Genomic DNA, 27,956 nt, shown 5'->3' with positions numbered 1-27,956 from the left:
CCAAAAGTTGGCTTTACTCCAAATATTACATTATCTTACCTTTCTAAATATTCAATAATTTTTTCATGACCGAATTGTTTAGCATCTGATAATGGTGTATGTCCCCAACGATCAATTGGATTCAATTTGACACCACCAACTTCAATGAAAAATTTTACAGCATCTAATGAACCAGTACTAGCAGCTACATGAAGACCAGTACGTCCATCATAATCAATTGCATTGAAATCTACTCCATGAATAAAACATCTGGAAAAAAGGTTTTTAAAAAAAGGAAATATAACGGGTAGTAATTTGTTATTCCAAGAAAATTTATTAACGTTCTATTATTTTGAGGTTCGACTAATAATCTTAACATGAATAGAGTGGTTGAACTGTTTGAAGGTGTTTGATATTTTTACTTTTTGAATTTGGAAATATGGATTTAGGAGGTTTCAATTAAACGGCCTAAAGGCTATGGACTTGTCTGGAAACCTAAGGATTTTTGGTCCGGTCTTTACTATTATTATTAGCTCTCTTCAATATTATATTTTTGATACGATATAGAATTCTCAGAGCAAAGTATTTCAACAAGTTTCCGTTTCTTATTTTTTGGTCGACACTGACAGTAAATAGTGAGTGGTTCACAGTTAGACGTTAGTAGTTGAGTAATCGACATCTGAATAATGTACTTTCTTTTTCATGCATATTGCCAACAACCACGATGTCATTGATTGGACTCTTTTATAACTTTTACTGCGAAAGGTCGTGAACTTTTCACAAACGCACCTGAATAGGTTGTGTAGTGAGATTAACATAATGATACGTTGAAACAAACAAAAACAAACAACTTGTTGAAATATCCAGATGTCATGGACAGGTAACCCGAATGTTCAAGGAGGCCGACAAAATACGGTCTCGTGACTAAATACTAGAAAATCAAGCAATACCTTCGATTTGTAATATTATGATATTATAATAATAACATCTTGATTATTAAACTATTCATACTACAATATTCCAAATTCTTCATATCGTGATTAGTGTTAAGAATGTTAACACTAAATACGGATCAGGCGTTACCCAATGTACAAAATTCAATTTTCCTCTGAAATGAGTGTGTTTCTGTGCAAACACTAAAAGACAAGCTTTTAAAATTAGTAAAATAGTATGTTTATTCAAATTGATTGAGGCTAACTAATTCGATGTTAAGTATAATATCTTGCATAGTTGTTTGAATCACATAAATGTTCTTCTGAGTAATATGTAATTGCAAAGCTACAAAAAAGAGAAATAGTTTGCTGGAAAGTTTGGTGAATAAGAGATAAACAAACTGATATATTTTTCGGAGTATTTTTGATCATTAATTGTTAAATATCCAATTTTGAGATTTTGATTCAAAAATAATAATTTTAATAGGTGAGATCATGAATCAATTGAAGCTAGATCACCATGGAAAACCTGGAAGCACTGGACGGCCGTTTCGTCCTATTGTGGGACTCCTCAGTAATGCGCATCCAAGATACCGCCTTGTTAGATTTAAGCCAGAACCTATCAGTCTCGCTTGCGAGCGAACTCTTAACCTCTAGACCACTGAGCTGGCCGGTATCCAATGGTGTTAATGTCTAACTTCAACCGATCCACGAAATCGAGCGACACATCTACCATTGCCTTCAGTGAGTTACTTTCTCACAACAGACCTGGTTGAACTCCACTTGTCACTACTTCTCGCTAGAACTTCTGGAAATACATCTTGAGACCAGTCACTAGTGAGCATATGTTGATTAATGTCAGAAGCGGTTTTGTGGATATTATAGTAATTTTATTAGTTGATATCATGAATCAATTGGAGTTAAGCACTCGCGTGCGAAACTGATAGGTCCTGGGTTTGAATTTCGCAAGGCGATATCGTGGATGCGCACTACTGAGGAGTCTCACAATAGGATGAAACGGCCGTTCAGTGCCTCCAGGTTTCCCATGGTGGTCTAGCTTGAATTGATTCATGATCTCAACTTTTAAAGTCACAAAACCCCTTCCGACATTAATCAAATATATTCGGTTAACAGTTGCAAAAATATTATTCCATTATACCTACTCACTTTTACTTCAATGTTCAATACAAAAAGTAACATTCACTTTGTGGCGAATACGTTTACACATCACTTAATCTTAGTTAAAGCTGATTTCAAAGTAGTATACCTCTTCATCTTAAACGAATTTTGTCAATCAAATTGTATGTAGTATGATCAGCTTTTTATCAATAGTATAACCTATTTGGCACATAAGATACTTTCAACTGACTGCCAAGAAATCTTAGATTTTATTGAAAAGAAAAACATACTAATAAAACCAATCAAATTTACTCCCCAGAATATCTTGAACTTTGTATGGAATTTAAAATGTCAGCATGGATAACTTAAAACATATTTAAGGCTAAATAAACATTCAATAAAACCTAAATGTTTTAAAGTTTCTATGACCCTTTTCGTTGATGAACATGTTAGGACTAGAATAGTGAATACGCATTTGAGTAGTTCTTAAAATGACGAAGTAAACATAAAGAAATTAAAATGTAAATAACAGTTTTGTATGGCTTATAAGATTTTATTGAAAATTTAAAAGTTCTTAAGATTTGTGGACCACCGTGGAAAACCTGGAATGCCGTTTTGCCATATTGTGGTGTGGGCTACTGACATCCACATAAGTAGTATATGTTGAAGGTCAGACATAGAATGTATTTTGGGAGAAGATCGATGAAGAAGGAATAGGAATGAAGAGCGATCGGTACGAAAATGCATGAACAATGAAATCAGAGAAGATGCACTGTTATCTGCAGAAGAACAATTAAGATTGAGACAATTGATTGTTATTTTGCAAGTTCAGAAGGGGTTTTGTGGAGAATTTAGTATTTTCATAGTTGAAATCATGAGTCAATTGAAGATAGACCACCATCAAAAACCTGCAAGCACTGGAAGGCCGTTTCGTCCTATTATTGGACTCCTCAGCAGTCCGCATCCACGATACCGCCTTGCGAGATTCGGACCCAGGACCCACCAGTCTCGCACTAGAGCACTTAGCCGATAGACCACTAAGCCGGCATCCAACGGTGTTAATGTATAACTTCAACCAATCCACGGTTTTGAGCAACCGTTCACCACTTGTCTTCAGTGTGTTGATATCTCCACAACAGACTTGGTAGAACACCACTGGTCACTGCTTCCCACTGAATGTTAACTGTTTACTGTATGGTTATCAGAATTTAGTGAGATAGATCGTAATTTTATGCTTAAATACATTCGATTGTCCCCGACTAGTGTTCTTGTTCACTACAATACTATAGGACCCTAAACAGTACTCATCCACTGTCGTGCATGCGAGATTTGAACTCAGGACCTTCGGTCTCGCGCGCAAGCGCTTAACTTCTAGAACTATCTACATAAGGATTAATTATTTAAGTTACAAAGTAGTCTCAAAACCTATCTCTAACTCTCTAACTATAACGTTTTTCTTTTTGTTTAGTATAAATAAAAAATAATTCATTCATCATGTCAAAATTGTTAATCCAATTTTAATAGAAATACAAATACTGTATTCTGATTTGTTAAAAATGAGTTCAAGGTTGGCGGTGAAATTAAATTTTCCGGTAAATAAGTCTTGGCTCATTAATTTCACCTCAATAAATATAGATACATAATCATATATATTTTTGGCTTCAATAAGTATCATATCCAGCTGTTATTTACCATAACTATAGTAAACAAAGAAAAAAAATGACAGAATTTATTGAATATGCTGAATTCGTTCATTACATTGCTATTGCTTTATCTTCGGCAACATACAGACTAGAAAATATTTAATTACTTCCAATTACTGAATTAATGTTGAAAAATAAATCGTCAATCAATAACGAATATTCACTTGGTAGTGTTTGATTGTATATTCCCATTGTTGTTTAAGACTGCAGTTGATCAATCTCTTATTGGTATATGTGCATCTTGTACAGATTGCCTCGATATTCCTATAAGTTACAAGCTTTATGAGCAACGATGAATGGTGGATAGCAGTGGAATTTAAGAAGAACGTTTCGTACTATTTGGGACTCGTCAGCTGGATTTACATGCATCACACAGTTGATGTTTACTCCTACGCTCCAACCCATTACCGTTTACTCTAAACGCCATCGCGTTATTCACCCAGCTATTGAGTCCTGATAGCCATTTGCTTGTGCAATGGGGTGAAGTTTAAATTCACCTGGCATTGTTTGCTTGTATCTTTCCATTGTTGTTTAGGTCTACAATTGATTAATCTCTTATTGTCATATGTCCATCATGTGAGGATTATCTTGATATTATCTTAAGTATTAGTAATATTGAAAGTTTACATAAAAATGCTTCCTGTTTCCTTGATTTTAATTTACTTCAAATGTGAACTTTTAAAAAAATTAACTTCAATATTCTATTGTCAATTATCTACTGACCTTATATCCGTTTGATGCTTTGAAAAAAATTTGTTTAAATAACATAGGAATTATTCGTGTATTAATTTTTAAATTATCTACAAGGTCACTTGGAAAATATAAATAAATCCTTTTTGGCAAGTTGACTGATTTTTTTTTCTACTCATGAAATAATAAATACATAATGACTGTAAAGCGATCTGCTTGAATATATCTGGGCTACCTATTCCTGACATCCACAAGAAGTTATCTGTTTTTTTGTTTGTTTTTAACATATCATTATGTTAATTTCATTGCACAACCTATTCAGGTGCGTTTTGGAAAAGTTCACGACCTTTCGCTGTACACGTTACAAAAAAGCCCAATCAAAGACATCGTGGTTGTTGACAATATGCATGGAAAAGAATGTACATTATTCAGATGTCGATTCCTGAACTGCCAATTTCCAACTGATGATCACTCAATACTAATCTTTACGATTGACCAAGAAATAAGAAATAGAAATGTATTGGAATACTTTGTTCTGAGAATTCTATATTCTACCAAGACTATAATTTTTTAATAAAACTAATAGCAGTAATAGTAGAAGTAGTAGTAATATTTTTTTATAGAAAGACACACCTAATAAAACAGAAATAACGTTTAACGGTCAAGAAACCTTGAACAAATATTTCAAAAGACCCTTTCTGAGATTCGAACTCATGATACTGAATATCAAAATCGAAAATAGTTCTACTAAGTCTTATGGATAGATTTATTTTTTCGACAAAAACCAGGTACAATGAAATATAGATTCATGAGGTATGATCAATCAGCTTGTAAAGGATTAATTCCTCTACATTTGACTCGAGTAAATGAATAATGTCCCGTTAACTGAATATTTAACGCAGGTCGAGATGATTCAAAAGCCCGAATACCAGTTATAGAGATAGCAATAATTCGGAAGACTCTGTCCCCCACATTGTACTAGCATTCCATGCACCTAGATAAATGGTTGCTCTGTTTGTCAGAAGAGGCATCGACCTCGTGACTTCCGAAGGAACTCGGCTTTCACCATGAGGCGTCATAACTCTCCTAAATGAAGACCTTCTGAATCCCATGACAGAATTTAGATGGTTTTATAGTTTTTTTAGCGATTTAGTTTTCTACGGGATAGGGTCACTAACCCCGTGCCCGACCCTCCCCCTTTATTAGGGCTTGGGACCGGCAGTAGCCCTCGGAGGGGCTAATGGATTGTGGATAAATTATTGTTGTTAATCTTATTTATTTAATAAATGATGGATCATGTTTGATTTCACTGTATTCGCCATTTTAATTCTCATGTTAAACATAAAATACAGGCTCTTTACTACTGGACTTCTTCTTTAATGGTCAGAAAGATTTCAGTGATATTGTCGTGTGGGTTACTTATATCCACATAAGTAGTATATGACGATGGTCAAGCAGAGAATGTATTTCACTAGAAGATCAATAAGGAAAGAAGGAAAACGGAACGCAATTAGTATGAAAACGCATGAACAATAATAATCGGAGACTATGGACTGATATTTGCAGAAGGAACAGTCATGATTGAGACAATTCATTAAGAGTTTGCAAATTAACTGTTTACTGTATGGTTGTCAGATTTTACTGAGATATTCTGTAATTTTGTGCCTAGATACATTAGATTGTCCCCACCCGTGTTCTTATTCACTATAATAGTATTTATTTTTGTACATTTTATAAAAACGTTCATAGGTAAAAGTTCTCTATCAATGATAAATAATTTGGATAAAAATAAAGCCAGAAATTATTGATTAACTTACCTTCTTAGGGTTGATAAATCATTGTTACCAGCAGCAAATAATAATGTACTAACTGCATCTGTTCGATAAGAATCACGTGGTTTCCGTGGATCAATTTTTTTATCATAATGTAAATGACTTTCATAATGATGTAGTATGAATCTATGAACAAGTTCCTAGTTATATGAAAAAAGTTTTCAAAGAAAATCATAAATAGGTAAAGACAGAAAGGGAGAGAGAGGGGGGGATAGAAAGACAATGAATTACCATTATATTGCTACATCAGACTTCTGATATAATTTGTATACTATATAAGAACTTTCGTCTAAATTAGAATTAATAGTTTCACAGTACTTGGGCGCCGAGTTGATGTAAGACATTAAATAGGAATAATATATTTGTAAAATCTCAGCGAATGAATTTGAAGTAAATCCAACGTTTCGTCTGGCAATCTGGTCCAAGCTTTCTTTGAAAAAGCTTGGATCAGATATATATTATTATTCCTATTCAATTTTTATACTGTTTTGTAAATCCTCTGCGTAGTGGATTTGCACCCTACATGTGACATAACGTAGGACCGTAATTTAGACATATAAAAATTAAATCATTCATTTATTTATTCATATAATCATGTTCAAGCTATACTTTTCATATGAGTTGATGATACGACACAACTAATGAAACTGGAATATGTAGGGAACAGCCTTGGAACTTGTGTCTGAAGAGTATCGGTTACTATGTTAAACCCGAATAACTTATTCTAGCTTCTGAACAAACTAATCTATTTATACTTCTTGAGTTATATTTTGACCTTGTTAATTATCCGCTCTTTAACTGTAATTGTTTTATGTAAGCTTATGTGTGTTCATTACTTATCTTACTCATCACATGCCTTTAACTTATTTTTGCTCTGCTATAAATATCGATTCACGCTTGATTAAATGGAGTTAGTTCATACGCCTTGTACACTGCATGTCATTTCGTTTCGCTTCTCCAATCTGCTTTCTCTCTTCCTTCTTTGTTTCGTCTTCCTGAGTGCTTTGAGTGCTTGTTCAAATCAATGGGTGAATGAAATATACATATTAAAAATGCATTCTCGTTCCGCTATTCACCAACGTGAGTTAAGTCATCGGTAGATAACATACGAGGGTAGCCGATATGTTTATTTCAGTAACATTCATACGATCCAATTAGAGTCAGATATCGGGTCACTAAAAATGATCCTTCACAATTCAATTAAATAAAATAATTTATTAATAAACTTAATATCAAAAATAAATAATTAAATTTGTCCAATAAAGTTAATAAAGTGAGAAACTAAATAGATCTTAATAAAAATATATCAGATCAGAATAATAAAGTAAGTAGTAAATAAGTAGTATATTAACTAGAAATCCACTTTCATTGGTTACTAATCAATCATCTTACGAGAGATCAATCGCTAATCGAATAGCTCAATGGTAAATTCATAAACTGTGAAGCATATATTTATAATCTGAAGGGGTTTTGTGGAAGCAGGATCGTGGATACTCACTACTGAGGAGTCCTACAATAGGACGAAACGGCCGTCCAGTGCTTCCAGGTTTTCCATGGTGGTCTAGCTTCAACTGACTCATAATTTCGACTATTAAAATATTGAAATCTCCACAAAACCCCTTCTGATCACAATACTTTAGTATTAAACTTTGTTCTAACTGAACTAATAAACCCATACTCTAAGATTATAACTAGTATATAGACAATTTACTTGTTAAAAATGGGAAAAATAAGTAATTGTTCTATTTTTTTCTTATATTCCATTCTGTATCAGTCAATATTAATTTGCTTTTGAACATAGAAACTGTCCAAGAATACTAACCAACTTGAACATTCAACTCAACTATACAAACAAACGGTGAAAAATCAATTTTACCGGTAACACAATAAAAGAATCAATAATTTATGGAATATCAAAAACAAGGTTTAATTGATGATCACAGGAAGTAGAAAATGTAGTAAAATCACATTTAATTAACTCTTAATGTTCTTGAAATTCTGAATTCGGTTCATAGATATACAAACCATTCCATTCATAAATAATCAATATTTCCAGAATACTAATGGGGTTAAAAAAGTAATCAGAAGATAGTCTTTAAACTAGAACATATATAGTACGCTCATCATTGAAGCATATCTAAGGTCTTTTTTTAAAAAAAGATAATATTACCCATGAGGTTCTCGATCTATCAGAGACGACACTACTGAGATTATAGGTACAATCCTATCTGATGTACACTCACGAGTGTACTATGAAGAGAACTTACAAACTAATATGGAACAGTTATTACAGTTTTTATAGCAGTTCTCTAACACATGTCAGTTCGTGTTGAAAGGATGTGTTTCATAGAACTTGAAATACAATGAGAAAAGGATCTCCTATTATGGGACTCCTCAGCAGTGCACATCCACGACCTCGCCTCACGAGATTAGAACCCAGGACCTACCAGTTTCGCGCCAGAGCACTTAACCGATCAGTGGTCTATCAGTTAAGTGCTCTGGCCCGAGACTGGTTGGTCCTGGGTTCAAATCTCGTGAGGCGAGGTCGTGGATGCGCACTACTGAGGAGTCCCACAATAGGACGAAACGATCGTCCAGTGCTCCCAGGTTTTCCCTGGTGGTCTAGCTTCAATTGATTCACACTTTCAACTATGAAAAATACTAAATCTCCACAAAACCCCTTCTGATAATAATAAAATGACCTAACAATCCATTTCTACATATGACTTTAGTTTTAGACTGTGGGTAGCTAATCATTTTATAGCTTAACATAGGTCAAGGGTGATGAGCCCACCGAATGATTAACTCTACTTTGTAAATGATCTTGAAAAAGTATGAATATAGGGTGAAATATAATATGGATTGCTTCATGAACAAAGTAATCGATTCTTATTGTCTCCTCTTAAGTCATACTTTAAGAGACTCTTACATGTTATAATAAAGCATCATCCTTTATAATGTTTTCAACTAAAATCATCTTTCAAAGGTATATGTAGAAACTCCTAGGATTGATTTTCGGTTTTTTCCTAATTTTACTATTTAGTCAGTTGCTCAAATGGCCGGAATTTAAAAAACAAACATGAAAACTCAACTAAAATATCTTAATGAAATCGACATTGAATGGGTGAATAGTACTGACTTGACAGAATTGTATACCTCTGGCCGAATTCCCATGTCTATCAATTGGCGGTGACCAAACAGCTAAACCAAGTAAATTAGGCACGACTACCATGATTATACCGGATACACCAGATTTACACGGCAAACCAACCTTTTTAAGTAAATATGAAATGTTTATACATGTATTTGTGTAAAAGAAAGCAATGAATGATTAGAAAAAATATGGTTATCGTAAAATGATACTGTAATGTTATGTATTTAGTTATATTGTACAAATGCATCAATATAAACTCGTCAATATACAGATTGTTGACCTTCGGTTGAATAACTACTAAAGATCAAGAAGTATCGTCCAGCCATGGTATGGAAATGACGTTCTCATAACCTCTTCGGTGGCTGAACTAATGTCTTTCAAGTTTCGTGATAGTTTTATAAACATCAGATCCCTTACATTACTAACCTTAGTTAACTGTAGCTACGGTCAACCAGTAACTTCAAATTACAAAATAAGTTTTCAGTGAGACTATAACTTACGGACAACCTTTGAGCAATGCCAAAGTGATCTTGAGAAAATACATCAACCTGCTATGGTCTAAAGAAGGTTATAAATTAGTGTGAGATATCAGAATCAAAATTTAGAGTTAGAAGTTGAGGTTAGGAATTATAATTTCAGTTTTTATCACAAACTGACGTCAGCTATAATGCTAAAATGCTATTTAACCATTTAGATGAATCATTTCGCGCCAAAATCCAAGACTTGTTACCTTAAATCTGATTGGTTTGTCTATAAATTGTAGTCTCGCCAAATTTTCTTTTTAAAAAGATCACTGAAGTAATACTGAAGAAGAATTTTGTTCCAAGTACATCTTTTTATAGATTGCATGATTGATGAATGTTCCTGAGTTCTTCAAATAACAGTCAATGGTAATAATTACTGTTACTCTTGTCTAAGACAGCTTATTTATATTACTTACTTACTTACGCCTAATACTACCAATAAAGCATAGGCTGCCGACCAACATTCTCCAACCCACTCTGTCCTGGGCCTTCCTTATTTATATTATAGAGATAAAATGTTTCCTTTTAGTTGGAGATTTTTGTACAGACAATTGATTAGTTTCTATATATTTTTCTTTATAAACTGACAACAGTTAAAGAATCACTAAAGGTTAATAAATGTGATCCAATATCATTTTCTATCATAAGTTGATTAAGGTTTAAACTTGTAAGCCATTTGAATGTGACTTATCAATTTTAGAGGAATCATGCTTCAAGAGGAACCTGAAAGTCATGAGTTCAAGAATCATATGTAAAGTGTACATTGTTAAAGAGTTAAACAAAGTACAGGACAATATACGTTCGATCCTTCAGTTGGTGTTATTCCATTACAATAAACCAGTTTATTTATAATACAATTAAGTTAATAACAAAAATAGTTATTTAAATGGAAAATCTAATTTGCTTCCACTTTCTCTAATTACTATAGCAATTACTCTAGTAAATTCAAACCAAAAAAAGAGAGAACAATTTACCTTGAATGCAAATTGTCCTGAATAATCATACATTCCACATGAATGCATAACAGATAAAGTATCTCGTGCTGCAGCTGCACTTACTACAGTTTCATTTGTCAATGGATTAATACCACCATTTGCTAATGTTCCAGCCATAATTCCCGCGGATTCACAAGTTACTTCAATTGAACATATTTGAAAATAGAAATCCATTAATTCACGTAATTCAAAAGTTGGTGGGAAACATTTATTTTCACGCATATAATAGGCAATAGCAAAATTACGATCAGCTGTTTCACGTTCTGATAAAAATCTGAAAAATAATTAATAAATAAAATAATCAAAAGGGGTTTTGTGATTTCAGTATTTTCATAGATGAGAAGCATGAGTCAATTGAAGCTAGACCACCAAAGAAAACCTGGAAGCACTGAACGGCCGTGGATACGCACTGCTGAGGAGTCCCAAAATAGGACGAAACGGCCGTCCAGTGTTTCCAGTTTTTCCATGGTGGTCTAGCTTCAATTGACTCATGCTTTTAACTATGAAAATAAAATGATGAAAATAAAAATATTCCTTTTGATAAATTCGACTCAGATCCATAAATTAGTGATCCCAAAATATGAAGATGGTTCAAACAAATGGAATGATGTTTTTTGGCAATGCTACCATATGAGAATTCAAGGTGGTTTATAGAACAGCAACTCTCCAATAATCGATTTCGATTAAGGTTAAATTCTAGTCAAGCCCCTACTGAAAAGACAATGTTATTTGAACAGTAACAATTCGCATATCTCTTTGTACTATTATGATCATTATCATGTCTGTGTAAAAGTGTACGCTTGATCACATGATTGCCTAAGCACATATCTCTCTCTAGCTAAAATGTTAATATCTTGAATATCGCTCGATATATCATTCTCTTTCCTATCTATATATGTGATTGAATCCCTATTATTAGCCTTTACCTTGCCTAGCTGCGCATTAATTCGATTTGACTATAAATTCGTCTCTATATTCGCTTGCACACACACACACACATTAGCTTCTCTGCTTCGAATTCGCTCAATTTGCTTATAACTTTGTTGTCTCTGCTATCCGGCAATAAACTATTGTCTCCGCTTCTTATTGCCTTCTGATTTCAAACAGTGTTGAGATTTATACAAAAATGGTTATCAAGGTGATTGATTAACGATGGGTTTCACATACATGATATTGGTCGTTACTGAGTGACCAATTGATTTGACAGTGAAAATAAACAGATTTTCTCGTTCAGTTTTTTAGGGAGCGGTGGGATCGGCTCGTAAAACAGGTAAGGTGTTGTACTGAATAGCTTGTTTAGACTGTCTGATATCTATAACCTTCGGCTAATCAATGACACGTTAAATGTGAGATAACAGCCGAGAGAAATAATAAATGATAATTGGTCAAGAATGTACTATCCCACACTTCATCACCCAGTAGGCAGAATAAAGAACAACTCAGTAAGCAGATAGCTTATAATTATACAGCTCAAAGTTATGAATATTGAGTAAAATGCTGACCTTACATCAATGGAATTAAGAAAATACAATCTGGACATAACTGTATCGTAAGTGAAACAGAACTGAATAATAAGCCTGTAATAAGTTAACAATAACTTCAAAAAGGCGAAAGATACAACACTAGTTTATGCGTCAAACAAAACCTAGCAGGTAGAAGATTACACGAAAATAATGGTTTGAATATTTATTAATTATCCAATAAGAATATAAGTAAGAATATAAGTAATAACATCAGATAGGACTGTTTGAAAGACCACTTTCTCCCCATATTTATCCTGACATATCATCAATTTTGATGGAGTTTTGTTCTCTGAGATGGATGGTTTGGTCGTGGAACTTACATCGTCCTTCTGAACCACATCATCAGCACAAACTTGTGGTAGAAGTGCTGATGATGTCGTTCAGAAGGACGATAAAAGCTCCACGACCAAACGATTCAGCTCAGAGAAAAAAACTTCATCAAAATCACCCACCTGAGCTACAAATCTTCTCCACCATCTCACTATCATCAAGTGATTGTGAAGGAATAATCAAATTAAATAACCTCCACTCAATAACGTTAAAAGAATATTCAGAACTTGGTAACTCTGTGGATAATTAAGTAAATCTCACAAACTAAGAGCATATGAAAGTTTTGTTCATGTTCTAAATCCTTTTTCAGTGTAGAAAACAACAACCATCGATTCTCCTCAGTAACATGAATAAACTATTCGGCTGTAAAGTCGAAATTTCACTACTCTGATTATTTACTTTAATCCATATGAAATAGCCCATACTATTCATCTGTTCTCATTAATGAATTACCGACTGATTTATCTTCAAATTACTTGACTTTCTATTGGTCAACATATCCTGAAGGCATCCATTTATTTATTTATTTAAACACATAAATATTGGTATAAAGGGGCACCAGATATATATGTGAAACACAAATCTCATTTCATTTGTGTGGGGGCTGTGATACTGCCCACAGGCCCACACTGAAGCAGGTGGTTTTCTTAAGGGACCACACCCGGAGCCTTTGACAGACAGTTGAGCATCGTGAGAAGATGCAGTCCCATGGTAGCCGGTGACCAACTACTGATTCATACACTATATGTTCCCTTAGGATACTGGAGCCCATGTGCACCATTGATGAAGGCATCCATAGAAACATCTTTCAAAGCTGATCAATCACTAGTATACAGACAATTATTACTATACGTTCCATTATAAAAATAAAAATTAATACAAAAATATCAACTTACACAGCATTATTAAATCCCATTGGTAATCCAGCAGCCATTTGACTAAATTTATTTTCAACATATTTAAAACGTTCTGAAGGATTTAAATTTGGTTGTAGGATACTACAAATAGCTAATGCTCCAGAATTTATTAAGGGATTATGTGGTTTATCTATTTAATAAATAAATAAAAAATTAAATAAAGATTCGGACGAGAACCGGTGCTTTCAACTTGGTATGGTGGCTGGCAAATCAATATTCACTAGACGATAATTTTCAACAATGCATTAAATAAATTCAACTTAGTATTGTTTGTTCGAATCTTCCCATTGATGTTTTTAGGACTGCAACTGGTCAGTCTCTAATTGGCATATGTGCATACTGTGCGTATTGCCTCGATATAGCCTTATTTCACAAGCATTGTAAGCAGAGATGAATAGTGGCTAGCATTAAATATGTACCGATATACTAACAATCAAGATTACTTATGTGAAATTGGTTAGTAGAGAATGCTAAATAAAATATCTATCAAAGACTATTATGGCTATTCACAAAGTCAAATGTTTTCAGAGGATTGACATCAAACAGTCCGTCTCATCATAAACTGACGTTCTCTGTAAGAATTAAGAGCACAAAATAATTGTTTCATTATAAACTAGGACTGACTCGTTAATAATGCTCACCCACTGACGAACCTACACGGAATTAAACAAGAAGGAACTTGAAGTTTGATGATGGACATCATGGGCGAGACTATAATTTATGGTCGAACCAATCATGTATAAAATAACAGGTCCCGCATTTTCGCGCAGAATTTACTCATTCATTTGGATAAATGGAGCTTTGGCATTATAGCTGATGTCAGTTCGTGATGAAAACCCCTAAATATAATTTCTAACCTTAATCATTAACCATAAATCATAATTCTAGTTCTTCACACAGATTTATAACCCTCATTTTGTTCTTAGTTATTAGGTGGACACTCTCAAGGTCACTAGCGTCGCTCAAAAGTCGTCCATAAGTTATAGACTCGGAACATGATTTTTTTTACAGTATCAAGAGAAAAATAATTGTTTATTTAAAGAACAGATAGAATATGGCTAGCAATGATATGTAAAGCTAGCATTTTGTCATATTTGGAAATTATTAGCTTAATATACCTACTTCATAGTGTTGATAACGACATCATGACTCAAACCTAGTACCTTTTTACCTCAAACAACGTAAACGTTATCTACCATACCTACTGATGTAGTGAACAAGAACACGAGTGGAGACAATCGAATTTAATTAGGCACAACAATACAGAATATCTCATTAAAATATGAGAACCATATAGTGAACAGTTAATTCACAAAATAACAATCAGTTGTCTTCTGCAAGTATCCGTCCATAGTCTCCGATTATAATTGTTCATGCTATTCCGTACCGATTGTGTTCCGTTCCCAGTCTCTCTTTATCGATATTCTACTGAAATACATTCAATGCCCGACCATCACCATGCACTACTTATTATGTGTATATCAGTAACCTACACCACACTGAGTCTAAAAACCAATTAACTTGAACAAAGACCGTGAATTACTCTTCTTCTTTTCTTTTTCAATATAGTCATAAACTGATTTTTCTTCCTGATTTTAATATTTTTTCTTTTTTTTATAAATTAAGAATTCTATATTTTATCATATCAATGTCTATCATTTATTGATAAACTTCTCAAATGTAAATAATAGCCTATCCATGGAAACTAAATATGATTGGTTCATTTAAAAATATTATAAATCAAAATAGGATTATTGGTTAATTACATTAATAACTTTATAGTGTTTCTCATAAAGTAACCATTGCAAAAAAAATAAAATAAAGTAGGAAAGATTTTTATTGATTTTCATCCAGGTAGAAAAATTCTCTGAAAACAAAATCATTATTTTTTTAAAAAGGAAAAGAAACGGTACTTTTCATAGGTTATTATCAAGAATTGATATTAATTAAATAATTATTGAAAGTTAGAAAGTACCGGAGAGTCATAAGGCCCACAAATGCTCTGGTACGGCCGAGGGTGGGCAGAGTCCGCTCTCCCTCTCCAAATGCTCTCACATGGCCACGTACATACAACCGCTGACAGGGAAGTCCTACTCACTGCCTTCTCGTGGCATTACTGTTGTTTACGTAAAGCGAATGTCCGGCTCTTTAACGGGAACGGTTGACACGGAAAGTCCACCTAGAAGAGTTGGAAAACCCTGATTCCAAACCAATGGTGCACATGGGATCCAGTATCCTGAGGGAACAAATGATGTATGAATCAATTGTTGGTCACCGGCTACCATGGGACTGCATCTCCTTACGATGCTCCACTGCCTTGTGGATCAGACCTTTAGGTCAAAGGCTCCGGGTGTGGCTTCCTAAGAAAATCACCTGCTTCAGTTTAGGAACCTAGGTAGTATCACAGCCCTCACACAAATCAAATGAGATTTGTGTGGCGAATATATATCTGGTGCCCCTTTGTACCAATATTTGTGTGTTTAAATAAATAATAAATAAATTGGTAATAATATTAAACCTTTTATATGTACGATTTCGACATAGATACAGTTTGAAGCCTTTAGATATCATAATGAGAGCTTAATATTTAAACTGATTAATCAATATTCTCATAGTTGAAATCATGGGTCAATTGAAGATAGACCACCATGGAAAACCTGGAAGCACTGGACGGCCGTTTCGTCCTATTATGAGACTCCTCAGTAATGTACATCCACGATCACGCACCCGCAAGATTCGAACCCAGGATCTACCAGCCTCGCACCAGAGCACTTAACCGATAGACCACTGAGCCGGCATCCAACGGTGTTAATGTCTAACTCCAACCAATCCACGATTTTGAACAACCGTTCACCAATTGTCTTCAGTGAGTTGATATCTCACAACAGACGTGGTCGAACTCTACTGGTCAATCGACTGATGATTTCAACTATGAAAATATTGAAATCTCCACAAAACCCCCCTTCTGATTCATTTATTCTTAGTTTAGACAATTCAGTAACATTAAAAGTACAATATTAAATTGTTTAACAAATGTTTATATTAACTCAACTTAAATTATGAACTTACTTTTATGGTTTAAAGAAATTTGATTAAATGGTAATCCTGATGGTTCATAACCAACATATTGATGAACATACTGTGGACCTAAATCGGTCAAAGCTAAAGCATATGTAATTGGTTTGCTACTAGATTGTATTGTAAATGGAATAGTGCTGTCACCCATAGATAAACTATGGAAATTTAAAACAAAAAAGAAGAAATAAACACGAACAAGTATTAGAATTGAAACAATAAAATTAAAAAATATATACAACAATTCAGAATAATCCGAAGGGGGTTTTGTGATTTTATATAGTTGGGAGATATCAACTCACTGAAGACAATTGGTGAATGGTTGTTCAATTTCGTGGATTGGTTGGAGCTAGACATTAACACCATTGGATACCGGTTCAATGGTCTAGTGGTTAGGCGCTCTGGCGCAAGACTGGTAGGTCCTTGGTTTGAATCTAGCGAGGCGGGATTGTGGGCGCGCACTACTGAGGAGTCCCATAATATGACGAAACGGCCGTCCAGTGCTTCCAGGTTTTCTATGGTTGTCTATCTTCAATCGACTCATGATTTCAACTATCTAAAATTCTGAATAGATTGATTTTATAGATGGGAGTGTTTTTTAAGTGATTCCATTTGAATTCAAAGAAATCATTGTTTTAGTGAGCAAATAAACATGAACAAAAGAGAATAGGTCAAAACTAATGAAAATTTGTTTCATCAAGTTAAGAGATTCCCTAACAGTGATCGTTTACAATCACCTGAACATTGATTCATTTGACATTATGCAACTGTTAACTTTTGACGACCTCAGTTGTTTCGCGATTTAGTATGTGTGATCCCTATTCATTTCTATGAAAGCGTTAGTGTGATTTTTCTGATTTGGTTCACTTTATCGATAAAATGGTTTCCTAGTGAAAATGTTTCAGAATTCTGTCTAGAAGATAGTCGCAAAAAAACACATAATTAATGCTTATGTCAGTGACTGTGGAAAATTTGGTGTTTTACAAATTCGAATTGGCTACAGTTAAAGAACGTATGGAATTCAAAACAACTGTCGAACAACATCAATGTCATAATATTTAATACGAACGTCAGAACAGGTCTGGTGTGCGGAGCTGGAGAACTACCACAACCATCATCAAAAAAGTACCTTGAACAATTTACTTCACATCATCAATTCAAAATTTCTCAATGGAAACATGATCACCAATGAGGGGTAGACAATTTGGCATTAGTTTATTTTATATAATGTCCTTCAAATCCATCATCAAAACAGTACAAGTAATTATAAACAATTGTCTACGCAAAATACTCAATTTCCGTTGACCAGATACTATCAGCAACAGCCTACTGTGGTAAAGGACGAATCAACTTCCGACTGAAGAGGAAATTAGGAAAAGATGTTGGAAGTGGATAAGACATACATTGAGCAAATCACCAAACTGCATCACAAAGCAAATGCTAACTTGGAAACCTGTAGGGAAACAGAAAAGAGGAAAGCCAAAGTACACACTGTGTCGGGAATGAGAAGCAGACATGAAAAGTTTGAGTAGCAATTGGAAACAACTGAAAACAACTTCCCAGGATAGAGTTCGATGGAGAATGCTGGTGTGCGGTCTATTTCCTTCCACGAGGGTTAACAGGCGTGAGTAAGTAATTGGCTAATTAAAGAAAGATGTTGAGATAAGATGGTGGTTGGAAGTGGTCAACAGGAAACCCTGGATCCGGGTTTCGTGCTAGTTTGCACTCGCCAGCAAGGTGTATCTGTAATCGTCAGGGAACTGGTGCTTCATGACGGATTCAATCCCGTGTCACTCAGCTTCACAGTCAGAGACGTTACCACTGAGCTATTTGGGCCGCGACCGATCTCCTGTAGGACTGAGATGTAATCACAATTGATTGATCACTGGGTGGTGATCAATGTCATGCATGTCAAGTCCTTTTTAGTGCTGATCGCATGCTATCGATCAAGTTGCAATGTGGCTACTATTCTAGGTGGCTCGACACTGTGTGCACTATGTTGAGATAAGATGGCGGTCGGAGGTGGTCAACAGGAAACCCTGGACCCGGGTTCTCATATTTTAATGAGATATTCTGTAATCTTGTGCCTAAAATACATCCAATTGTCCCCACTCGTGTTTTTATTCACTACAGTAGTAGTAATAGCATTTGTAGTAGTAAATAATTACTATACCGCTAAACATTGTAAATCATCTGTTCAAACTTAAATGAGTTCACCATACTTACCGTTGTCCATCTACAGTACACAATGATAAACCCCAATAGTTTGGATTCATTTCTTTCAATTCTGGAATATAACTAGCTACTTGACCACTTTTATTTTCTTTGCATAAATTAAAAACTGTTTGAATTTCTTTTGTGAATGATTCAAAATCTGGTATACAAAAATCATTTGTCATAATACGTAATAACATATGAAGATTTTCTTTTGCTACACTAAAATAAGAAACATGGTGTAGATTAAGGGAAGTACTGAGAAGACATTATGTTCCCAACCTTATATCATCAAGAACATGTACTTACCGACTCATACAGGATATAATCCAGGACTACCGGATAATTGATAGTGAGAAAAATACTTTCAAACGATTGAGTAGGAATTCGGTGGCTCACATTTTCAAATCTAGCTACTATGATACAGTGTGATGATCAATAAATATTATCGTCAGGTTACTATATCAACCCTGACTTTTCTAACTTCGTATGTTATTTTATATCTGCTTAATTTGTTACAACTTCGAAAATATCTAATCTTATTTACAAATCTATTATACCCCGATAACAATAGTGAATGGTAACTTTGGGATCCATTTATGAACCAATATTATGCATATATTTATTATCGTATATTTGCTAAATAATTAAACTACTGATATTCATGTTCCTTTCATTGTGAGCTTTATTTTGACCCTTGGACTATTATTGTACGATTTACCATTCCTGAGTTATACCCAGTCTATTAATTACTGATCCCCACATTCACAGACACATTTGGATAACTCTTGTATAAATGTTATATTCTATTTTATTGGTACGATATGGTCAGTCTGTTTGGTATATAAACTCAGTATGTTTAAAATACAAGGATTCATACCGCAGAGGCTGTTATTGGTGTTCTGGACTTAACTGGCTGGGCTAGGCAGGTAGCGGGACCGATAAGCACTCTAGACTGCTCGTACGGTTTTGGTGTGCCACTGTTCCGAGTGATAATTTGCTGCTCTCTGATTGGCGGTTTTATCACGTCATACATTAACTGGGCATCCATTCGGCCACAAGATATAACAAAATCTATGCATATTGAAACGATTCAATTTATTTTCGGTTTATTTCTACTTCATGTTCAATCATAGAAACTTTTGTTGAATTAGGCTAGGTGAAACAAATAAGTTTTAGCATACTTTGAAATCAACAAATACACATTTCAATGAACTAAATGACCAATTAATGGTAATTAATATATCAGTATGGGGTTGTGGATATTAGTGATCTCAATAAAAAAAATGTATTACCTATCTAATCGTTAGTTCTGATAGAATTCGGAGGACTATGTTACCAATTAGTCACCAATCCAAGTGGATAAATACTGCAATGTTTAGTAGTAATGAGCAAAAATCTCTAAATCTTGATTTAAGATGGATAACACATGTCATAAATGCAACCCGGTGCACTTTGAAAAGAACTAAGAAGTAAATGACATAACATTGATAGCTACACAGTGATTAATTAATGCACATATTTCAATACTACATAAAGTCTTTCACATAACAGTCTTCTATCGTGTGAATGGGACCCACGGGTTTGATCACCATCCAAAGTATGAGTCGCAGCAAAAATTTTGAATATACCGAGGAGTATTACTTAGCAAAATGTCCTCCACTTACCTATTACGATTAATATTATATCCTGAGGACAATGAACTATGAATTACGCCATACATATTCAGTTTATCACTCTCTGTATTCTTGATCAATATATTATCAAGGCTAAATACAAGGAACACATACACAATTAGATGTTTTGAAATTCCTCGAGAAATAAACTGTATTAGCATAATTCGTGTATGAGGGATATGCTAACGTAATATGTTTATCGTCAGAATTGGATAGTATGCGTCCAATACTTGTTGTCTAGATAAAATTAGTTCGTTACATAAAATATACTCAAACTAAACAAACTTCACATCAATGGGAAGATTCAAACAAACAATACTAAGTGAATTCAAAATTCACCCCAAAGCACAAGCAAGTGGCTATCAGGACTCAGTGGCCGAGTGGATAACGCGATGGCGTTTGAAGTGAAAGGTACTGGGTTCGAGTCTCAGAGTGAACATCAACTCTGAGATGCAGGTACATCCAGCTGACGAGTCCCAAATAGGATGAGAAAACAAAACAAAAATGTATCTGACAGGAAACAAAATTAGGAAAAACCAGCCAATCATTGCAACGTACATTCGAAATGTTTCTCTATCCAATGTTAATGATTTACTTTGTATAACATTTCGATTGATTTGATTACCTTGTAATTCATTTAATGATTTTGCAAATTTTGCTAATCTTGGATCATTTAATGATATACCAGCTTTATTCATTAACTATAAATGAAATGGAGAAAAGAATCAACGGTTAGAATGTTAATATAAAGTTTTATATAATTTTTTTTAAATAAAATGTGAAAGAACACATTTTTGTTCACAGGAGTAATGTAGTGTAGGCTACTTATGTTGATATAAGTAGTATATAATACCAATCAGAAGTAAAATGCCTGATAGCAGAAAGATGGGAAGATCGAATTAAAAAGAACGAGAAGAGAGAGTAATTGTTATTTCAGTGAAGAAAAGATGAAGTTTGAGAGGAATTGCAAATGTAGTATTCAACGTACAATTTTGACATTTTACAAAAGAACTCTGTAATTTTATATTAAGATTCATTCGTTTTTCCTCACGTGTGTATTATTATTTTTATTTAAGAACATAAATATTGATACAAAGGGGAACCAGATATATATGCGCCGCACAAATCTCATTTCATTTATGTGAGGGCTGTGATACTACCCAGGTGCCCAAACTGAAACAGGTGGTTTCCTCAGGGGGCCACACCCGGAGTCTTTGACCTAAAGACCTAATCCACCAGGCAGTGGAGCATCGTAAGGAGATGCAGTCTCATGGTGGCCGGTGACCAACGATTGATTTATACGTCGTTTGTTCCCTCAGGATACTGGAGACCATGTGTACCACCGGTTTGGGATCAGGGTTTTCCAACTCCCCTAAGTGGATTCTCCGTATCCAGCGACCCGGTTAAAGCGCCAGACATTCGCTTTTCGTCCTCTCAACCTTATAAACAACATACACGCCGCGAAAAGGCAGTGAGTAGGACTTCCTGTCAGCGGTTGTATGTACGTGGTCATGTGAGAGCATTTCGAGAGGGAGAGCGAACTCTCCCCACTCTCGGCCGTACCAGAGCATTTGAGGTCAGTTTATCAGTCAATGTTAAATATCATATAATTTCAATAGGTATTTAATTGACCAATGTAATAAGTCTAATTTTAAAGCGGAAATGTGCATGAATTTGTTGTTCATTTTATGGCTGTTAAAATAAATATAATGCATAACGAAGGTGAAAGAACTAATAAAGACTATTCAATATGAAATTAGTTTAAATTAATAATTACCATCATCTTTAGAACTATAGAGAACTAGTAACCATTAAACAGCTAATTTACTTTGCTAATTATACATATTCTGAATATTTTTCTAGTTTTACACTCTTCGGTAATGCATATCCGAAAATTCACTGGATTAAGGATCTAGTAGTATGGTGTGTGCTATTCCATGTCGACAGATATAAGTAGTATGTGACACCAATCGAAAGTAAAATGCCCAGAAGCAAAAGGTTGAGAAGATCAAGTAGAAGAAAGCGGGAACAGAGAGTGATTGGTATGTAAATAAAGGAACAATAAAGTCTGAGACAATTGATGGACGTATGGTATTCAAATTTTACCAAATAACTCTGTAATTTTATATTCGGATGCAATTGGTTGTCCCCACTTATGTTGTCGTTCACCATAATATTTCTATTTCTTACATCACATATTACTTCTAAACACTGGAGCCATTAATTCACTGAGGATTTGTTATGCCCGGAAAAGAATAATGAATGATAATTTTTCGGATCCGTTTATGGACCAATATGATATGTATATTTCCTATTGTATAATTTTTAAGTAACTAAACTATTCATATTCATATTTCTCTTATCATAAGCTTTATTTTGACCTATGAACTATTATTATACGATTTACCGTTCTTGAGTTATACCCAGTCTATTAATTACTGTTCGCCACATTCACAGCCACCTTTGGCTGAATCTTGTACAAATGTTATTTTCTTATTTTATGGTACGATATGGTCAGTCTGTTTGGTACATAAACCCAGTATGTTTAAAATATAATGATTCGTACCACAGAGACTGAGATTGGTGTTCTGAACTTAATTGGTTGAGCTAGGCAGAAAGCAGAACCGATAAGTACTGTACACTGTTCATAAGGGTTTCGTGTGTCATTGGTCCAATCGATAATTCACAACTCTCTAATTTGCGATATTATCACATTATACATTAACAGGGCATCCAGGCGGTCACAAGTTATAACAAAAATAAAAAAAACTAAACAAATTGAAGGATACGAATAAAATAAAGCTATAAAATTGCTAATCTTAAATAATATTTTTTTAAAAGGTAATTATGTTATATCTTGTCGCCTGCGTGCCCTGTTAATGTATAACGTGATAATACCGCAAATTAGAGAGTATTGAATTATCGATTGGACTAATGACACACGAAACCCTTATGAACAGTGTACAGTACTTATCGGTTCTGCTTTCTGCCTAGCTCAACCAGTTAAGATCAGAACATCAATCTCAGTCTCTGTGGTATGAATCATTATATTTTAAACATACTGGGTTTATATACCAAACAGGCAGACCACATCGTACCATAAAATAAGAAACAAAATTTGTACAAGATTCAGCCAAATGTGGCTGTGAATAAGGGAGATAGTAAATGATAGACAGGGCATAATTCAAGAATGGCTAATCGTATGATAATAATTTATAGATCAAAACAAAGCTCATAATAAGGAGTACATGAAGATGAATAATTTAGTTATTTAACAATTATACGATAAAAATATACGCATAGTATTGGTCCATAAATGGATCCCAAAGTTACCATTCACTATTCTTATCGGGACACAACAAATTACAAATCACTTTAATTATGAAATGATTCAATGGAATGTTGTATACTTTTTGAAAACAGTTAACTCAAACCAGTAACTTAATTAATAATACTTAAATGTTTATTCTATCGGTTTAGATATGTACCATTATTGTTGTGAATAGTTACCGACTTCCAGGTGAAATAGTCCAGAATCATTCACAATGTTATAGATACATTCACTGTTTATCTTCTGTTAGATTGTAAACTCCAAAAAGTTCTTATCTATTACTGTCTTGTTTCTTTACCTAATCTTTTCGAGTACTACTGATTCCGTTACTATTTCTATGGTCCTGAAATGTGTCTTGATGAATTTACCTCACTAATTCAATGTCCTGAAGTGAATTGAACCTAACCACATTTGTATTAAGTTATACTTTGCGTATTACTAACTGGCTATTAAAAATGATCTGAATGAGTTGACTATTTAAGACAAGAAATGTTGTCAATTGTTTTAGAAAGCAACTTCTTTAAATGATGCTGATGTCGGTAATGACAATTATGTTATTTTTAAATTCAACCCTTCAAACAACCGATTGTAATCATCATCTGATATGAATCAACTTCATTATTAAAAAGTCCTCTGTACCACATATCTTAATCAAACAATAAAAAAACAGTTTACATTGATTAGTGATCATTGTCATGTCTATCTAGTCCTTAAAGCTGAACAATTTTATTTTATCAAGTTGCCAAGTGGTCATTAGTTTAAGTAAGTTCACATCGTATACACCATGTTATTGAAGTATGAATTCTTATTTGTTACACCGTCTATTTCCTAGAGATGTATACTTTCGTAATGAGGGCTATGGACTAATCCTAACCTCCAGTAGGATACTTCAGATGACATTGTTTAAAATCAATAGTAGTATGACCTAACCTATCCCCCTCGAATATTCTATTGCTTATCATTTGTTTGTATATTGTTCAATATTTTTTATTACTAGTTTTTTTACAGAGCTCTTTAACGATATTCCATGTCTTCTATCGATACTGTCATTCATTTTATTCGTTCATTTTTTTTCATCTGGTTCATTCATTTCTTTTTTATACTACCGTTAGGTGTAATAAATTTAGTCTGTTCTCATTTGTATCATAGCTTAATTTGTTTATAGTTGATTACTAGACTTTCGTTTGATTCAAATTTTACAGTTATCTTCATACAATTGATAGAAAAGTTAAACTGTCAATTCAAAGTTATACAATTGTGGTGTGGATTACTTATATCCACATAAGTAGTATATGAGGATGGTCAGGCAGGGAATGTACTTCACTAGAAGATCGATAAGGAAAGAACGGAACCGGAGCGCAATTAGTATGAGAATGCATGAACAATAATGATCGGAGACTATGGGCTGATATTTGCAGAAGGAACAGTCAAGATTAAGATAATTCATTAATAGTTGAAATCATGAGTCAATTGAAGCTAGACCACCATGGAAAACTTGGAAGCACTGGACGGCCGTTTCGTCCTATTATGGGACTCCTCAGCAGTTCATTAATAGTTGGCAAATTAACTGTTTACTGTATGGTTGTTAGATTTTAGTGAGATATTCTGTAATTTTGTGCCCAATTACATTCCATTGTCCCAACTCCTGTTCTTGTTCATTATACAATAATGAGATTAGACTTACTTAACTTCATTAATAGACATTTGAACAGAGAATAATTATATGAATACATTATACAGTACAATATGCATTGATAATAATGCAACTTACTTCAATTAAATCATAAATATCAATCATTTCACTATCATCCTTTTTAACTAAATCGAATACGTAATCATAAACGCCCATTTGATAAGAATTTCTGTTAAAAGAAAACAAAAATGATTTAAATACTCAATGGAATAAAGTAATTAAATTTTTGTTATTTTAGTAATAAGAAGATGCATTTCAGAGTTGTTATTCACCCTGGGACTCGAACCCAGTACCGTTCGCTTCAAACGCCACCGCGTTATCCACTCGGCCACTGAGTCCTGATAGCCACCTGCTTGTGCAATGGGATGAAGTTTTAATTCACTTATTATTGTTTGTTTGAATCTTCTCATTGATGATGCAGGTACATCCAGCTGACGAGTCCCAAATAGGACGAAACGCGCGTCAAACTGGATTCCACTGCTAGCCACTATCCATCTTTACTTATAATGCTTGCGAATTAAGGCTTTATCGAGGCAAAACGCACAGTATGCACATATGGCAATAAGAGACTGACCATTTGCAGTCCTAAACATCAATGGGAAGATTCGAACAAACAATACTAAGTGAATTCAAAGTAAAATAATGTTATCATAAAGAGACTACTGCTTTTTCTGACCTAAAGAGCCCACAAATTTACATATTCAGTGTTATAAATAATCAAACACTATGTTTATTCCCGTATTTTGTAAAGTTGAATTCACAAAGGCTTTCTATATAGTGTCAGCCTGATGTAAAGACTGTTGAAAACAATTTTTTATCTTAATGATTTATGTCACTGTATACATGAGTATTTAAACTTGTACCATTGAAATCAATTTGCTGTTTTTGACATATAATAAATACATTGACAGTTGTACATTATACTATTCGTATTCTGCGCAATAATCATGATTCATCGATAGAAGTATGGAACTTAACTATTCCTGTTCTGCTCTGAAATATTGACTTTTGGTATTTTGTTGGTGAAAATGCACCAAAGATTCCTACCAGATTCTCATCAAAAAGCGGAAATACATGAAGAAGTTTTATTTTAACGAACATTGTCATGTTGATATGGTGATTAACTTTGAACACAATATTGTAGCATCCAATATAGCAGTTTTGCCATCTCAATCAAATATTCTTAGGAAAAACTTGGATAGTGAATATTTTTTATGTTATAGTTTATCCTATTTAATTTAGAAAAAAACTAGATTACTTGTCTTCCGCAATAGACACTATGGGTTCAAACCACTTAAATTGTATATTTTTTTAACTCGAGGTCCGTGAAATTGTGTATTTATGTACATTTGTTGACAGAAAGAAATCCAGTACTCTATAGCACTTATTATTTATCCTTTAACATAAGAAAAAATAACAATAATCAATTTTCACGCCTAGCTCATGTAAACTTTTGAAACTAATGGGATTATCCGTTAAAACCAAGTACGAATTAAATTCATTTAGTATTGTTTGTTTGAATCTTCCCATTGATGTGTTAGGACTGCGACTGGTCAGTCTCTCATTGGCATATGTGCATACTGTGCGTATTGCCTCGATATAGCCTTAATTCACAAGCATTATAAGTAAAGATGGATAGTGGCTAGCAGTGGAATCCAGTTTGACGCGCGTTTCGTCCTATTTGGGACTCGTCAGCTGGATGTACCTGTATCTCAGACTTGTTGATGTTCACTGTGGGACTCGAACCCAGAACTTTTCGATTCAAACGCCATCGCGTTATCCACTCGGCCACTGAGACCTGATAGCCAAGTACGAATTATTACATAAGCTACAGTGGTCTAATTAGCACAAGTGTGTGTCGGGACACCTACAACCATTATAGCGTTTATTATTCATAGATAAATAAATACAAATATAATTACAAATTTTAGTCTTCGGAGGACAAAAACTACTACTAATATGTGTCACATGAAAAAAGATATAATAGTTTCAACAACCTGACTGCAATTGTAAAATTTAAACGTTAGACATTGATTAGTGAACTACAATATGATATACAAATAAAATGAGTAAAAGAAATGTATTAAAGAAAACATGGACAACACAGTTTATTGAATAGTATTTTGTGCCCTTGTTTTACTCAAGACTCTTGACTTCGACTTGAATGATTTTAATACCTCAGTAATCGGGTCTCATTACATCAGGTAGCTGAACAATATATGTTTTTTTATTCGTAGTCTTATACAATATATGGCATTGATTTAATATT

At 33.9% G+C, this 27,956-nt stretch overlaps 1 protein-coding gene and 2 non-coding genes across 3 annotated transcripts; all 3 read right to left on the bottom strand.

Annotated features, from left to right (window-relative positions):
* Positions 1-35: 35 nt before the first annotated feature.
* Smp_147040 (putative glutaminase) lies at positions 36-25,843 on the bottom strand (the record flags this gene model as incomplete). The annotated part of the gene is made up of 9 exons (XM_018798383.1): positions 36-249; positions 6,241-6,395; positions 9,395-9,526; positions 10,908-11,202; positions 13,678-13,828; positions 16,768-16,931; positions 19,000-19,209; positions 21,222-21,364; positions 25,766-25,843. The coding sequence occupies 9 exons, from the start codon at positions 25,841-25,843 to the stop codon at positions 36-38; spliced, it is 1,542 nt and encodes a 513-aa protein (XP_018653330.1).
* Positions 25,844-25,952: 109 nt separating this feature from the next.
* Smp_tRNA_01618_Pseudo_TTG.1.1 lies at positions 25,953-26,023 on the bottom strand. Its single transcript has one exon. It is a non-coding gene (tRNA).
* A 1,389-nt stretch (positions 26,024-27,412) lies between these two features.
* Smp_tRNA_01350_Pseudo_TTG.1.1 lies at positions 27,413-27,484 on the bottom strand. The gene has a single exon. It is a non-coding gene (tRNA).
* Positions 27,485-27,956: the final 472 nt, after the last annotated feature.

The sequence above is a fragment of the Schistosoma mansoni genome, chromosome 6, assembly GCF_000237925.1.
Source record: "Schistosoma mansoni strain Puerto Rico chromosome 6, complete genome".
In the NCBI taxonomy this organism is placed as follows: Eukaryota; Metazoa; Platyhelminthes; class Trematoda; order Strigeidida; family Schistosomatidae; genus Schistosoma; species Schistosoma mansoni.
Note: the sequence above shows the minus strand (reverse complement) of the source record. Positions and strands in the feature narration are given on the sequence as shown.